A 17,837-nucleotide genomic window follows, 5' to 3' on the forward strand; every position below is an offset into this window, starting at 1 on the left:
TCAGGTGCGGTAGCTCATGCCTGTAATCCCAGCACTTTGAGAGGCTGAGGCGGGTGGATCATTTGAGGTCAGGAGTTTGAGACCAGCCTGGCCAACATGGTGAAACCCCATCTCTACTAAACATACAAAAATTAGCTGAGTGGTAGTGGCGCATGCCTGTAATCCAAGCTACTAGGGAGGCTGAGGCAAGAGAATCGCTTGAGTCTGGGAGGTGAAGGTCATGGTGAGTCAAGATTGTGCCACTGCGCTCCAGTCTGGGCAACAGAGTGAGATCCTGTCTCAAAAAAAAAAAAAAAGAAAAAAAAAGAAACAGAAGAAGAGACATCAAAATGGATACCACAGAAATAAAAAAAAATCATCAGAGACTACCATGAACAAGAATATACCAATAAATTTGAAAACCTAGAGGAAATGGATATATTTCAAATGGATAAATTTGAAAACCTAGAGGAAATGGAAACATACAACCTATCAAGATTGAGCCAAGAAGAAATAGAAAGTCTGAACAGACCAATAAGAAGTAATGAGACTGAATTAGTAATAAAACATCTCCTAACAAAGAAAAGTCCAGGACCAAATTGCTTAACCTCTGAATTCTACCAAAGTTTAAAGAAGAATTAATACTAATTCTTCTCAAACTATTCCAAAAAACTGAAGCAGATAAAACTCTTTGCATTAGTTTGTTCTCACACTGTTATAAAAAACTACCTGAGACTGGGTAATTTATGAAGAAAAGAGGTTTAATTGACTCACAGTTCCACAGGCTTAACAGGAAGCATGGCTGGGAGGCCTCAGGAAACTTACAATAATGGCAAAAGGTGAGGAAAAGCAAGCACCTTCTTCACATGGTGGCAGGAGAGAGAGAGAGAGAGAGACAGAGAGAGAAAGAGACACACAGAGAGAGGTGCCCACACTTTTAAACCATCAGATCTCCTGATAACTCACTCACTATCATGAGAACAGCAAGAGAGAAATCCTCCCCCATGATGCAATCATCTCCCACCAGTCCCCTTATCCAGTTTGACATTAGATTTGGGTGGGGATGCAAATCCAAACCATATCACTCTTCCTAACTCATTGTATGAGACCAGCATCACCCTGATACCAAAAGCAGACAACGACACAACAAAAAAAGAAAGAAAACTACAGGCCAATATCCCTGATTAACATAGATGCAAAAGTCCTAAACAAAATGCTAACAAATCAAATCCATTAATACAACATGATCAAGTGGGATTTATCCCAGGAACTCAAGGATGTTTCAGCATGTGCAAATCACTAAACATGATACATCACATAAACAGAAAGAACAAAAAAAACCCATATGATTATCTCAATAGATTAGAAAAAGGATTTGATAAAATTCAACATCCCTTTATGATAAAAGCTCTTAATTAGGTATAAAAGGAAAGTACCTCAATACTCAATTCAATGTATTTAATACACTTCAGTATACAATTAAGGCCACACATGACAAACACACAGCTAACATCATACTGAATGGGGGAAAAACTTTCAACTAAGAACTGGAACAAGACAACAACACCCACTCTAACCACTTTTATTCAACATAGTACTGGAAGTTCTAGCCAGAGTAATTAGACAAGAGAAAGAAATTAAGGGTATCCAAATTGGAAAGGAGGAAGTCAAATTATCCCTGTTTGCAGAGACATGATCTTATACATAGAAAAATGTAAAGACTCTACCAAAAACTCTTAGAACTGATCAATGAATTCAGTAAAAATGAAGGATACAATCAACATACAAAAATCCAGGAAGAGGAGCCAGGATGGCCAACTAGACACAGCCAGGAAGAGCTTCCCTCACCAAGATAAGGTCATCAAGAAGACCAGCACACTCCAAGCAGATCTTCGGAAGGAAGACATTGAGAGTGGACAGAGGGAGGATGCAGACTCTGGTTGAAGTGGGAGGAAGCTGGGAACCTTGCATGGGGTTGCCAAGCACAAGGACTCATTCCTGGCCCCAAGTAGCTTCTAAGGAAAGGGTAGGTTAAATAGGTATAGAGTGGCCCACTCTCAACATGGATCTCCAGAATCCTAGCTGCAGGTGACCCCATGATCCCCACAGACATTTGAGCTGGCAGGGAGAGCTGCTTGGATAGTTGGCAGGGACAGGGCTCCAACCTGCATGGACCCCAGAGGGTTTAGGTGCAGGAAAACTGCAGTGGACCATGGCCAGAGATGGCCATTCTGTAAGGCCTGCCATATTCCTCTAGGTGATTTTGGCTTTTGTTGACTGTTGGACCTGGATAGAACAGGGGTATCTTGCCTGTGAGACAGGGCCAGTTTGGTCTGAGTGCTTCCATCCTCCCATCTGCTGGCCACTCCCAGCTTCCCTACTTGGCCACTCTGACTTGCAGTGCAGCCTCAGATGCCCAACCAGGGTGTTTCCCAGAAGCCACTGCCATAGCTCTTTGGCTGGCAGATCCTGCCTAACCATCAGAGAGATATGTAGATGGGCCCCTGCCAGCATGCATCCACCTGCAGCCTCCCCCCACCACTTTGCTAGCACACGTGTGCGTGGACCTCACTGCCCTGCCATACCAGTGCATGCACGTGGACCTTGCCACTGCCATCATGCTGACCCTGCTGGTGTGCATGTGCATGCAGACCCCACTGACATAACTCCAACAAAGCACTTCTGCCAGCACTCCCCATTGGAGTGTTGTTTCCCAAGGACCAGGAACACCTCAGGCCCTCCGGCAGATGCTTAACCTTGAGGGGCCAGAGAACAAAGCAGTGTGCCTGGTGCTAGGCCCCCAGGGTTAGAGCACACAGCCCAGGAGTGCTGAGCTGAGCCTTGACCCACTGAAATCATCCAGAAATGAAGCCAGTCAACTAAATCCAACGTATACCACAGCCAAACCCTCAAGGGAATCAAAGAATACAAAAGCAAGAAGCCCCATCCAAAGGACAGCAACTTTAAAGATTAAAGGAACATCAGCTCACACAGATGAGAATGAACCAGTGAAAGAACACTGGCAACTCTAAAAGCCAGAGTGTCTCCTTACCTCTGAACAACTGCACTAGCTCCCCAGCAACGGTTCTTAACCAGACTGAAATGCCTGAAATGACAGACATATAACCCAGAATCTGTTTGGTAGCAAAGTCATCAAGATTCAGGAGAAAGTTGAAACCGAATTCAAGGAATCTAAGGAATCCAGTGAAATGAGTCAAGAGCTGAAAGACAAAATAGTCATTTTAAGAAGGAGACAAACTAATCTGGTAGAGCTGAAAAACTCACTATAAGAATTTCACAATACAATCAGAAGCATCAAAAGCAGAATAGACCAAGCTGAGGAAAGAATCTCAGACCTCAAAGACCAGTTCTTTGAATTAATTTAGTCAGAAAAAATTTTTAAAAATTAAGAAAAATGAACAAAATATCTGAGAAATATAGGGTTATGTAAAGAAACCAGCCCTACAACTCACTGGTATCCCAGAGAGAGCAAGCAACTTGGAAAATATATTTCAGGATATTGTCCACAAAATCTATAATCCCCATCCCCAAGACATGTAGTTATCCCCATCGCCAAGACATATAGATGACCATCCCCAAGATATATAGTCATCAGATTCTCCAAGGTCAATGCAAAAGAAAAAATATTAAAGGTAGCTAGAGGAAAAAAGGGCAGGTCATCTACAAACGAAACCCCATCACGCTCACAAGAGACCTTTCAGCAGAAACCTTATATGCCAGAAGAGATTGGGAGCCTATACTCAGCAACCTTAAAGAAAAGAAATTAAAACCAAGAATTTTATATCCAGCCAAACTAAGCTTCATAAGCTAAGAGGAAATAAGATCATTTTCAGACAAGCGAATGCTAAGGGAATTCTTTACCATCAGAACTGCCTTACAAGAAGTCAGCAAGGGAGTGCTAAATATGGGGGAAAAAAGACTCACTAGTCACCAAAAAAACACACTTAAGTACACAGCCTACTGACACTATAAAACAACTACACAATCAAGTCTACATAACAACCAGCTAACAACATGACGACAGGATCAAATCCACATAAATCAATATTAATCTTGAATGTAAATGTAATGTGCCTCCACTTAAAAGGCAGAGTGGCAAGCTGGACAAAGAAGCAAGACCCAACTGTATGGTGTCCTTAAAAGACCCATCTCATATGCAATGACACCCATAGGCTCAAAGTAAAGGGATGGAGAATGATCTAGCAAGCAAACAAAACAAAAGAGAACAGCAGTTGCTATTCTTATTTCAGACAAATCAGACCTTAAGCCAACAACGATAAAAAAAGACAAAGTAAGACATTACATAAGATAAAGGGTTCACTTCAACAAGAAGACTTAACTATCCTAAATATATATGCACCCAACACTGGAGCACCCAGATTCATGAAACAAGTTTTTAGAGACCTACAAGGAGACTTAGATAACCACACAAAAACAGTGGGAGACTTTGACACCCCACTGAGAGTATTAGCTCATCGAGGCAGAAAACTAACAAAGATATTCGGGACCTAAATTTGACATTTGACCAAGTGGACCTAACGGACATCTACAGAACTCTCTGCCCCAGAGTAACAGAATATACATTCTTCTCACGTGCACGTGGCACATGCTCTAAAATTGACCGACCACACAACCAGAAATAAAACAACTCTCAGTAAATTAAAAAAAAATTATACCAACCATGCTCTGGGACCATAGCACAACAAAAATACAAATCAATACTAAGAAAATTGCTCAAAGCCATATAATCACATGGAAATTAGACAACCTAATTCTGAATGACTTTTGGGTAAATAATGAAATTAAGGCAGAAATCAAGAAATTCTTTGAAATTAATGAGAACAAGGATACAACATACCAAGATCTCTGAGACCCAGCAAAAGCAGTAAGAGGAAAGTCTGTAGCACTAAATGCCCACATAAAAAGTTAGAAAGGTCTTAAATTAACAACCTAATGTCACACCTACAGGACGCAGAAAAATTAGAGGAAATCAACAACAAAGCCAGCAGAAGAAAAGAAATAACCAAAATCAGAGCTGAACTGAACAAAATGGAGATGTGAAAACTGATACAAAAGATCAATGAAACCAAAAGTTGGTTCTTTGAAAATATAAATAAGATTGATAGGCTTCTAGTTAGACTAATCAAGAAAAAGAGAGAGAAGATCCAAATAAACACAATCAGAAATGACAAAGGGAACATTATCATCAACTCCACAGAAATACAGAAAACCTTCAGAGACTATTTAAAACACCTCTATACACACAAGCTAGAAAACCTAGAAAAAATGGACAAATTCCTGGACACATACAACCTCCAAGACCTAACCAGGAGGAAACTGAAACCCTGAACAGACCATTGGTGTGTTCCAAAATTGAATCAGTAATAAAAAACCTGCCAACCAGAAAAAGCCCAGGACCAAATAATTCACAGCTGAATTCTACCAGATGTATAAAGAAGAACTTGTACCAATTCTACTGAAACTATTCCAAAAAATTAAGAAGGAGATAGTCTTCTATAACTCATTCTAAGAGGCCAGCATCATTCTGATACCAAAACCTAGCAGAGACACAACAACAACAACAACAATTATTTCAGGTCAATATCCCTGATGAACATAGATGCAAAAATCCTCAATAAAATACTAGTAAACTGGGCCAGGCATGGTGGCTCACACCTGTAATCCCAGCACTTTGGGAGGCTGAGGCAGGTGGATCACTTGAGGTCAGGGTTTGAGATCAGCCTGGCCAGTATGGTGAAATCCTGTCTCTACTAAAAATACAAAAATTAGGCGGGTGTGGTGGCACGCACCTGTAGTCCCAGCTACTCAGGAGGCTGAGGCAAGAGAATCGCTTGAACCCAGGAGGCGGAGGCTGTAGTGATCCGAGATCACGCCACTGCACTACAGCCTGAACGACAAAGCAAGACTCCATCTCAAAAAACAAAAACCTAGCAAACCAAATCCAGCAGCACATCAGAAAGCTAATCTACCATGATCAAGTAGGCTTTATTCCTGGGATGCAAGGTTGGTTCAACATAAGCAAATCAATAAATGTGGTTCATCACATGAACAGAACTAAAAACAACATGATCATCTCAATAGACATAGAAAAAGCTTTCAATAAAATTCAACATCCCTGCATGTTAAAAACCCCCAAAAGATGGCATCAGAGGAATATATCTCAAAATATTAAGAGCCACGTATGACAAACCCAAAGCCAACATCATAACGAATGGGCAAAAGCGGGAAGCATTCCCTTGAGAACCAAAACAAGACAAGGATACCAACTCTCACTACTCCTATTCAATGTAGTTCTGGAAGTTCTTCCAAAATCAGGCAAGATAAAGAAATAAAAGGCATCCAAAAAGGAAGTGAAGAAGTCAAACTATCCCTTTTTGCAGATGATATAATTCTATACCTACAAAACCCCATAGTCTCTGCCCAAAGGCTCCTAGATCTGATAAACAACTTCAGCAAAGTTTCAGGATGCAAAAATCAATGTATAAAAATCATTAGCATTTCTATACACCAATAATGTCCAAGCTGAGAGCCAAATCAAGAATGCAATCCCATTCACAATAGCCAAAATAAGAGTAAAATACCTAGAAATACAGCTAACCAGGGAGGTGAAAGATCTCTACAACCAGAATTACAAAACACTGCTAAAAGAAATCATAGACAAGACAAACAAATGGTAAAATATTCCATGCTCATGGAGAGGAAGAATCAATATTGTTAAAATAGCCATACTGCCCCAAGAAATTTATAGATTCAATACTATTCCTACCAAACCACCAATGACATTCTTTGCAGAATTAGAAAAAAGCTATTCTAAAATTCATATGGAGCCAAAAAGAGCCCAAATAGCCAAAGCAATCTTAAGCAGAAAGAACAAAGCTGGAGGCATCACACTACCCAACTTCAAATGATAGTACAAGGTTACAGTAACCAAAACAGCATGGTATTGGTACAAAAACAGACACATAGACCAATGGAACAGAATGGTGAACCCAGAAATAAAGCCACACACCTACATCCATCTGATTTTTGACAAAGGCGACAATAACAAGCAGTGGGAAAGGCACTCCCCACTCAATAAATGGTGCTAGGATAACTTGCTAGCCATATGCGGAAGATTAAAACAGACCCCTTCCTTTCACCATCTACCAAAATCAACTCAAGATAGATTAAAGACTTAAATGGAAAACCTAAAACTATAAAAACCCTAGAAGGAAACCTAGGAAACACCATTCTGGACATAGGCCCTGGAAAAGATTTAATTATGAAGACTCCAAAAACAATTGCAACAAAAATAAAAATTGACAAGTAGGACCTAATAAAAACTAAAGAGCTTCTGCACAGCAGAAGAAACTATCAACAGAGTAAACAGACAACTTAAAGAATGGGAGAAAATATTTGCAAACTATGCTTCTGAAAAAAGTCTAATATCCAGAATCTATAAGGAACTTGAATCAACAAGCAAAAAGCGAAAAAAAAAAAACATTAAAAAGTGGGCAAAGGACATGAACAGACACCTATCAAAAGACATATACACCACCAATAAACATATGAAAATATGCTCAACATTACTCACCATCAGAGAGAAATGCAAATCAAAACCACAATGAGTTAACATCTCACACCATTCAGAATTGCTATTATTAAAAAGTCAAAAAACAATAGATGCTGGTGAGGCTGTGGAGAAAAGGGAACACTTATATACTGTTGGTGTAAATGTAAATTACTTCAGCCACTGTGAAAACCTGTTTGGAGATTTCTCAAAGAACTTAAAACAGAACTATCACTTGACCCAGCAATCCCATTACTGGGTATATACCCAAGGAATATAAATTATTCTACCAAAAAGACACATTCACATGTATATGTTCATCACAGCACTATTCACAATAGGAAAGACATGGAATCAACCTAGACTCCCATCAATGGTAGACTGGATAAGGCAAATGTGGTATGTATATTCCATGGAATCTGATGCAACTATAAAAAAAAAGAAATCATGTCATTTGCAGAAACATGGATGCAGCTCAAGACCATTATCCTAAGGGAATTAATGCAGGAATAGAAAATGAAATACTACACATTCTCACTTATAAGTGGGAGCTAAACATTGAATACACATGGACAGAAAGAAGGGAACAGATACCAGGGCCTACTTGAGGGTGGAAGGTAGAAGGAGGGTGAGTATCGAAAAACTACCTATTGGATACAATATTTGCTACCTAGGTGATAAAATAATTTGTACACTAAGCCCCAGAGACATGAAATTTACCCATGTAACAAGCCGGCAGAAGTAACTCCTGAACCTAAAATAAAACTTGGAAGGAAAAAAACAACAAAAATTAGTAGTTTCTATACACAGTGAGCTAGCTAAAAAAGAAATCAAGAAGGCAATCCCTTTACCATAGCTATACTAAAAATAAAATACCTAGGAATAAATTTAACCAAGGAGGTAAAAGATTTCTACAAGGAAAACTATGAAACACTGAGGAAAGAAAGAAGATAAAAACAAATGGAAAGATAGACCATATTCATGAATTGTAAGAATTAATATTTTTAAAACATCCATACTACCCAATGCAGTCTACAGATTCAATCCAATTCCCACTAAAACTCCAATGTCATTTTTCACAGAAATAGAAAAAATAATCCTAAAATCCATATGGAACCACAAAAGACCCCAAACAGCCAAAGCAATCTCGAGCAAAAAGAACAAAGCTAGATGCATCAAACTCCCTGGTTTCAAATTATGTTATAAAGCTATTGTAATAAAAACAGCATGGCACTGGCACAAAGACACATAAACCAATGGAACAGGTAGACAACCCAGTAATAAACCCAAGCATTCAGTATTTATAATTAGTTGATATTTGACAAAGATGCCAAAAACGCAAAAGGGAAAGAACAGACTCTTTAATAAATGATGTTGGGAAAAATAGATATGGCCCAGAAGATAAAATTGGACACTTATCTCACACCATACACAAAAATCATCTCAAAATGTATAAAAGACTTAAATGTAAGACGTGGAAATGTGGAATTGTAAAGTTTAAAGAAGAAAACATAAGGGAAAATCTCCACAATACTGGTCTATGCAATGATTTCTTGGATAGGATTCCAAAAATGCAGGCACCAAAAGCAAAAATAAGACAAATGGAGTTGCATCAAATCAAAAGCTTCTGTACAGAAAAGGAAACAATGAACAGAGTGAAGAGACAACACATGACCTGGAAGAAAATATCTGCAAACCATACAGCTGATAAGGGGCTAATATTCAAAATATATAAGGTACACAAACAACCCAAAAGCAAGAAAACAAATAACCTAATTTTAAAATGGGCAAAGGAACTGAACAGACATGGCTCAAAGGTAGACATATGAAAGGCCAATAGATACATTAAAAATACTCAATATCTCTGATCATCAGAGAAATGCAAATTTAAACCACAATATGATATCATTTCATGCCTGTTACAAGGGCTACTATCAAAAAGAAGAATGATACGTGTTGGCAAGGATATGGAGAAAAGGAACCCTTGTTCACTATTTGTGGGAATATAAATTAGTACGGCCATTTTAGAAAGTAGTATGGAGGTTCCCAATAAAACTAAAAATAGAATTACCATATGGTCCAGCAATCCTACTTCTGGGTGTGTATCCAAAAGATTTGAAATTGGTATATCAAAGAGATATCTGCATCCCCGTGTTTACTGTTGTGCTATTATAATAGCTAAGATATGGAAGCAACTTAAGTGTCTATCAACAGATCAACGGATAAAGAAAATATAGTACATGTACACAGTGGAATACTACACAGCCTTAAAAAAGAAGAAAAATCTGTCTGTGGATAAAATAATTGCAAGGTGCATTTCACATGCATGGTTTTGGTTGATTCCAAGTACAGAATTAGCAAGGACAATGTTTTGGGGAGATTACGGCATATTTCCCAACAGTACCATCAATCATTAGTAAGGGATTTAAATTTAATGCAAGGAATTCATGGCTTAAAGAGGGCAGTTAAATACAAATGGATGAATAGGAGATATGAGGTTAATGATGTCACATATATCACTCTCTGCCTTCATTAACCCTAATCTTCTGCAGACCCTACAGGCTTTTAAACTCAATTAGAGCTCTTACCACTTACCCTTTGTGGAAATAATCTTGCTGCCTTATGCCTGACATTTAGTGTGTCAGAGCTAGATGGTTCATCCACCTTCAGAGTATTAAAATGATTGCATTTCCTATGACTATGTGATTGATTTAATTACATACAGTGAGGCCCAGGAGTTATATTCCCAAAGCAAATGCCTCAAGACACTGCAGTGTTTTTTTGTTTTGTTTTGTTTTGTTTTTTGTTTTTGTTTTTGTTTTTTGAGACGGAATCTCACTCTGTTGCCCAGGCTGGAGTGCAGTGGCGCGATCTCGGCTCACTGCAAGCTCCGCCTCCCTGGTTCACGCTATTCTCCTGCCTCAGCCTCCTGAGTAGCTGGGACTACAGGCGCCCGCCACCATGCCCAGCTAATTTTTTGTTTTTTAGTAGAGACAGGGTTTCACCGTGTTAGCCAGGATGGTCTTGATCTCCTGACCTTGTGATCCACCCGCCTCGGCCTCCCAAAGTGCTGGGATTACAGGGGTGAGCCACCGCGCCCGGCCGACCCTGCAGTATTTTTAACTAAACTAATTCAACAGATATTTACTACTGCCTACCATGGATTCATCACTATTAGTGGTGAGTTCTAAGTAGTAAGAGCTCTAATTATGTATGTCTTTGAGTTTAAAATACTCATCATTATTACTAGATAGTAAGACACAGTGGTAAATAAGACTAAATTTCAGTACTATCTGTAATTTAAAGTCAAATGGGAGTAACAGACAATAAATGACTAAAGAAACATAATATGATACCAGGAAATGATATATGAAGAAAGAATACTAGGGATGGAGGAGGGTGGATGGGTAGATAATTACTTTACATAGAGTGGTCAGAGGAGCCCCCCAACCTGCCCTCCACTAAGGAGGGAACATCTGAGCAGAGTCCTAAATGGTGTGAATGAATGAACCCTGAGAAGATCCGCAGGGGAGAGCATTCCCCTGACAGAGAAAAATATTAGAAAGAGCTTGAGGCTGGAATAAGCTTAGTTTGTTCAAGGAACAGTAAGAATACTAATGTGGCTGAAGCAGAGTGAACAAAGGGAACAATGCTAACACACGAGGACAGAAAGATTAAATGGGGGCATTGTAGATGATGGTGAGAAGTTTGGACTTTACTCCAGGCATGAAAACATGCCATTGACGAATACTGATCAGAGGAGTGACATGATTTAGATTTCGTCTTTACAAGATCGGTCTGGTTGCTATGAGAAGAACAAACTAGATAGAGGCAAAATTGGAAGTAGGAAAACAGCTTTTATAGCAGACAGGAGAGATGAAAGTAGCTTGGTCTAAGGTGACAGCAATGACAGTGGTGGATTTCAGATATATTTTGAATACAGAATTAACAAGACTTGATGGTGGATTGGATATAAGAGATGAGAGAAACCACGATATCAAGGTTGACTCCTAGGGTGTTGGTCTTAACAGTTTAGAGGTGCCATTTATAAGAATATAAACTCCACAAGAACATTTATTTTTGTCTTTTTTGAATATAAGCTCCACAAGAACATTTATTTTTGTCTTTTATGTTCAACAACATATTTCATTCACCTAGAAATAATGCCTGGAATGTTTATATGCTGAAAAGATTAAATGAATAGGGAACATTAAGAGGAGGGAATCTAAATTAGGGGTGAAAAGTTAGTGGAGATGAAATTAAGAATTCAGTCTTCGTCATGTTAAGTTTGACATTTCTATAAGCTATCTAAATGAAGTAGGTTTTTACATGTACGCTCTTGGAGTTCAAAGAAGAGCCCCAAGATGTGGAAGTTATTCATTTATAAATTATATTTAAAGTTACAGGGCTGAATGAATAACCTATTATTCAGGTTAGAGAGTTAGAGAAAAAACAAAATACAAGGTTAGAGAAAAAAACAAAATACAAGGACTGGGTGTGAGACAATCCTACATTTAGAAATTGAAAGAGGAGACCTCCCCAGCAAAGAGTAGTCAATGAAGAAGGAAGAAAACTAGGAGAATGTAATATTACAAAAGGCCAGTGAAAAAGATCAGTTTCAAGAAAAGGGTGGAACTATTTTGTCAAATGTGGCTAGGCAGTCACAGAGATGAGGACTGAGAACTGATAACCACATTTGGTAATATATTAGTCATTGGGGACTCAGTTGTGGTTCATTGGAATGTGGTTCAGGGTCAAGATGACAAGGGTATGGCTGTAAGATCTGTTAAGGCCTCAAAAAGATTTAAGGTGGTGACTCATAAGCCTACTCAGCCAAACAAAAATTATTTTAAGAATCTTAAGTAGCATCTCAGGCCTTCTTTGCCAGACAAGGGCACTCCTAAATTTCTTAAGGACATTTTGCCACAGCACCCTGACTCTCAGCCCAAGGAAACAGGGGCCTGTCTTGAAGATATTTGGAAGTGCAACATTTGACTAACTGAGATCTTAATTTGATACACAGGAAGCCCACAAAATCTTTAAGAGAATAATAGCATCTTAGACTGAAAGGATCAGGGATAGTTTAGAAAGAAAAGACACATATGTAAAATTTCAGCCTTCACTGAAAGCAAAAATGAAAAGACATATTTGAACTTTCAACTTCCCTCACACAGAACATGGGCTGCAACTACAAACAGAAGTTATTTCTTATGGAAAAAGGCTTATTCAAAGGGTAAGGCCAAAACATGAGGGCAAGGCCAAGAACTTCAGAATTACCATGGTCAACTGACTGATATATGCCTCATGTTTTCCCTCCCTCTACCTTTAGAATTTAAGTGTCTGTTCCAGTTTTCCTGTTCTTGGCTCATCATTGTATGTAGGGGACAGATAACTGGTCTCTTCAATTCATAGATTTTAAGTCTGAGAGAAGCCATACCTGAAGAGCCTCACCCACATGAACTTTAGTTGGATAAAAACATTTTGTACTTCAAGCCTGAGCTTGATGCAGTAATAGCATGACATTGAGGATCTTGGGAGGCAAGTGAGTATATTTTGCATGTGGGAGGAATATGACTTACTTGGAACTTAGTTAATCTCCAAATATGGCCCCCAATGCACAACCCCTCCCAAGATTCATGCCCTTCTGTAGTCTCCTCCCATACTGAATCAGGACTGAGTATGGGACTTGCTGTAATTAACAGAAGGTAGTGAGGGTGACCCTGTGCTCATCCTAAGCCTATGTCTTAAGAGGACCTGAAGGTTCTGTTTTTGTATTTTGGAAGCCTTGAGCTGCCACATAAAAAGCTCAGCAGCCTTGTTAGAGAGATTACATAGAAAGACCACAAGAAGAAGCCCCACGGAGAGGGAGAAGGATAATTCCTAAGATTATATAGAAAGAGAGATCTATATATTATCTATCTATCTATCTATCTATCTATCTATCTATCTATCTATCTATCAAATCTGAGATATATATATATATCTGAGACAGAAAGAAGGAAACAGACATGTTAAACCAGATGTTCTTGCATCCCAGCTGAGCCCAGCCTTAATAGCTATTCAAGGTGTCAGACATGTAAGTGAGTGATCATGAGTGTTCCAGCCCAATCAAACTCCTAGATAAGTCCATCTAACATCTAACATCAAGTGGAGCAGAAGAACTGCCCAACAAGCAAGTCAACCCCACAGTATCTTGAGAGATAATAAAACGTCTTTTTTAATCCACTAGGTTTTGGAGTGGTTTGTTATACAGCAATAAATAACTTACTTATCAAGTGAAAGTTGAATATTTTGGAAGTCAGACTGAATGTAATACATAAATTAAAAGGTAAACTACAAACTATGTGCCCATACAAGTGGTTAATATCTTGAAAATAAAAAGAGCTCATTATAAAACCTAAACAAAATCCCCAAGGTGTCAAAGAAAAAAATGGACAGGGAAAACCAAAATGACTAATGAGCAAAAAAAGTGTTAATCATTATTTAAAAGACCATTAATACTCAAATACTGTTGGTAAGAATGTAAAGTGGTACAGTCTTTCTGGAGAGCAATTTGTTAGCATGCCATTTCTGTAAATACATTAGGAGATAATCACAGATCCACAGATCCAAATAAATAAGCAAAAGAATGTTAATTTCAAACTTAATGTCCAACAATATAAAAACTGTTTAAAAACTTATGGAATATTAATATTTGAGGATATTCTACATCTTGCAAATTTTTAAGAAAATTCAAGTGGCATGCATGTAAAGTCAAAAAATAAAAATTATATGTCTGTTTTGATTTAAGCTTTTAAAATTCATAAAAGAAATATGTATGTATGCATAAGAAAGACTAAAAGAAAATAAAATTGTTAAATCTAGCAGTAGAATTATAACTGCTTTTATTTTTTCTTTTACATTTCTCTCCATTTTCTAAATTTTCTGTGACTGTGCCTTACTTTCACATTCAGAAAAAACAAGAATGTTATTTGACATAGGTAACTGAGAGTAATTCCCAGTTAAAATTATATCTTTTGAAATTTGGGAGAGAATTTAGAAATGACCTAGTCTGGATCTACCATTCAAATAATGAGAAAAATAGGTCTAGAGACTTAGATGCCCAAGCTAGTATTTAGAAACAGAATCTTACTTAGAACTCAAATTCTTTATCTTCTGACCTATATATCTTTTTATACCATTTGATGAACTACCTGTAATAGTGATTCCAATAAGATATAAAGATATAAGTAGAATGGCTGTCATTTTGAGAAAGTCTAGAATTTGGTGTACCTTTAAATTCACACTCTTATTCTCATTTTAAACTATAAAATTATTTGTAATAAGGAGAACATATGCTATTTCCTATAATATAATCGTTTTATTAAGAATTTCCACTGAAATAACTCCCCAGGCTTTTAAATTTCCTTTGAATTTACATTTTGTTATTGTTGTTACACTTTCACCTGGATTACCAACCCAAGAGATTAATTTGTATTACTGGCATCTCAAATCACTCTGCTTTTCTTGAAAGTTTTTTATCCTCATTTCTTGATTGATATAAGTAAAGTAGGAATATTTAATATACTTAGACACATTTCCACTTGGAGACATTTGAATGCATTTTCAATTTATTTCTATTTAATTTTTTTAAATAGATTATTTTGTGTCCCTAGTCTTATACTTCTAATATAAGGGCAGACACCTTGAGCTCAAGGCCTTCTTTTGGGTCTTGGCTTTGAAAGCTACCTTTTAATTTTTAATCTGGTGGAAACTAAGCCTGTGTTCTCCCTTTCAGCTAAGTTTAGATTGTTGTTTTGCCAACTAATTTCTGTTGGAGATGAATCTAAGTTCCTTCTCTTTGGATTTATACAGATACTCCTCAAATTTACCTCTGATAGAGATGAGTCTGCTTTTAAAATGCTTGGATAGTTATCTTTTAATTTTACTTCTGATGGAAAAAATACATTTTTCATTTTTCTGTCTGGCATGCTTTCTGATTGACGTTCATCTAAAGGTGGTATTCTGCCTGCTTTTATTGTTTCCTGGTTAGAAATAGTGCACAATGAGTGCACTTCTGTGGGTGAAGGTGTTGATTTATCACTTTTAGAAGCATCAGCAGTTGAATTATCTTGGTCCAATTGGTTCAAAGTTGGTATAGTCAGGCCTTTCTCAGAATCATTATCCAGTAACTAGAAAATACAGCAATAAAACAAACTACCAGTTAATCATTATTGACTGGAAAATTTTACAAATTAAGAAAATGACTCAAAATCAATTGTACTCTTATCCTTTATCATAACAAATTACCATTATTATTGGTAAATTTTACATTCCTTAGTAAACATGATAAATTCTTTACTTGCCTGAAACCATGGACTGTAGAATACTATCCATAAAAATGGTAAAGCAGTGGTTCTCATATATCATAAATCAGCAACATCTCAAAAAAAATCTGAGAGTCTGACATTTTACTGTTATACTGTCACCAATATATCATCAAACAAAGGAAATTTTAATAGCAAAATGCACAAGGAATGATACCATAAATCACAACTATATAAGAAAATAAAGAGAATATTAATAGCACCACAGTACAAAGAACAATATTGTAAAATAACGGATGGCCTGTTAAACTAAATAAATTTAGCTTTATGAAAAATTCTCTATATTATCTTCTTTTACTCTCCTTGAACTGGGGAAAACAGTAATACATACTGACTCTTCAATTGGTATTTGGGAGCCACTGACCCAGGAATGGAAATCATTAAATCCTATTTGTCAAGCAGTGAGTGAACATTTTACTCTTCGTTGATTTACATGGGGATCCACTGCTTTATGAAATGAATACCTTATGTAAATTTAGCTGAAAAGCAAATTATATTATGTAAACTCTATGTTTTGTTTATTTCTATTTTAAACTATAGAATATTATTTCCTGTGCAAAGTTCACAATATGATAAATTAAAAGATTTTGGTGAGAAAGAGTAAAAACTGCAGTTACGCCTATGGCATTTATTTCTAAGATCTTACGTAGAACTTCATGCTTTTTTCTTGTTTCTCCTTCATCTCTTCCTCAACACATTTTGTCCCCTATCTTCATATTTTTAAATGTTACTATTTTATGCAGAAGGCTCTTTCAAGAGTGTAACTATACAGATATTGCCATAATAGAAACCATAAAACAACTGAGTAACTTCTCGGATGCTTTTCTCTATCTATAAATATTTCTCCATTTATAAATATTTTATCCCTTTATAAAATAATGACTATTAAAAGTTCTCTTCCAATTTCCCTTACCTCATTTGCAGTAGTTTCAGCTTCCTCATTTACAAGAGGGATATCTGCTTAAACAATTAATAGGGGTATTTTATTTTACATAAAAACAATAAACACATATGTATGTACATTGATAAAATACTATTACATTTTTTCTTACTAAAAACAAAGAGTAACTTAAATCAAAGCAGCTATCCAAACATAAACACTACTTAGTATAAACAAGCTGATGAATCTCTGGGAAGATGCGGGAGTGGTAAATGATAACATTTCAGATCCATAAATACAAGACACAAACACAGGTACATGCTATATTTTTTAAAAGTTGAGAGGAAATAAACTCCAGATGATAAGTGATGGGACTGGGATTGGAAGAAGAAACTAGAATAAAGGTGTATGAAATCAGACAAAATAGGACCATTCAAGGAAGGCTGGTTGAAATACTTGTAAAAATTTCCTAGAAATATAAGGAATACATATTTAGCATGTAAAAAGGGAAAACCTAAAAGGGACAAAAAGAAAATAAATAACTGACACAGAATTCTAGCAAAAAAATTTGCTATGGTCACAACTATATGACTTCGCTCAGCTCTTTTTTTTTTCTTTTAATTGTGGTAAGAACAATTCACATGAGACCTATCCTCTTAAATTTTCTAGTGCAAAACACAACAATGTTAACTATCAGCACAATGTTGTAAAGCAGATCTCTAGAACTCCATCATCTTGCATAACTTAAACTTTATACTTGTTGAAAAGCAATTCCCTATTTGCCCCTCCCCCTAGCCTCAGGCAACCAGCATTCTACTCTGACTATTTCATATATCTCACATATGCGGCATCATGCAATATTTGTCTTTCTGTGACTGGCTTATTTCACTTAGTATAATGTTCTCAAGGTCCATCCACGTTGTCACATATGGCAGGATTTCCTTATTTTTAAATGCTGAATGATATCCCATTGTATGTAGACTGGCATATCTCTTTTTATTGCACTTCTCAGATATTGTGT

General features: G+C 37.0%; 1 protein-coding gene across 19 annotated transcripts in view; it reads right to left on the reverse strand.

The window, feature by feature from the left end:
- The window catches only part of C2CD6 (C2 calcium dependent domain containing 6), a 186,056-nt gene that overhangs the window by 86,926 nt on the left and 81,293 nt on the right, over positions 1-17,837 (reverse strand). For 8 of the 19 annotated variants that reach the window (XR_008522956.2, XR_008522954.2, XR_008522953.2 and 5 more), the window contains exons 12-13: positions 16,850-16,896; positions 15,442-15,741 (exon numbers count right to left, since the gene is read on the reverse strand). The exons of 5 other annotated variants lie outside the window; for them this stretch is intronic. Coding sequence is in view for 8 of the 14 variants with exons in the window: in XM_054549658.2 (XP_054405633.1) it covers positions 15,442-15,741; positions 16,850-16,896 (347 nt within the window). In the remaining 6 variants the exon portion in view is untranslated. The remainder of the gene's footprint in view (positions 1-15,441; positions 15,742-16,849; positions 16,897-17,837) is intronic. 6 more of the 19 variants (XR_008522955.2, XM_054549659.2, XM_054549657.2 and 3 more) reach the window with 3 other exon arrangements.

Source organism: Pongo abelii, chromosome 11, assembly GCF_028885655.2.
Source record: "Pongo abelii isolate AG06213 chromosome 11, NHGRI_mPonAbe1-v2.0_pri, whole genome shotgun sequence".
Taxonomy (NCBI): Eukaryota; Metazoa; Chordata; class Mammalia; order Primates; family Hominidae; genus Pongo; species Pongo abelii.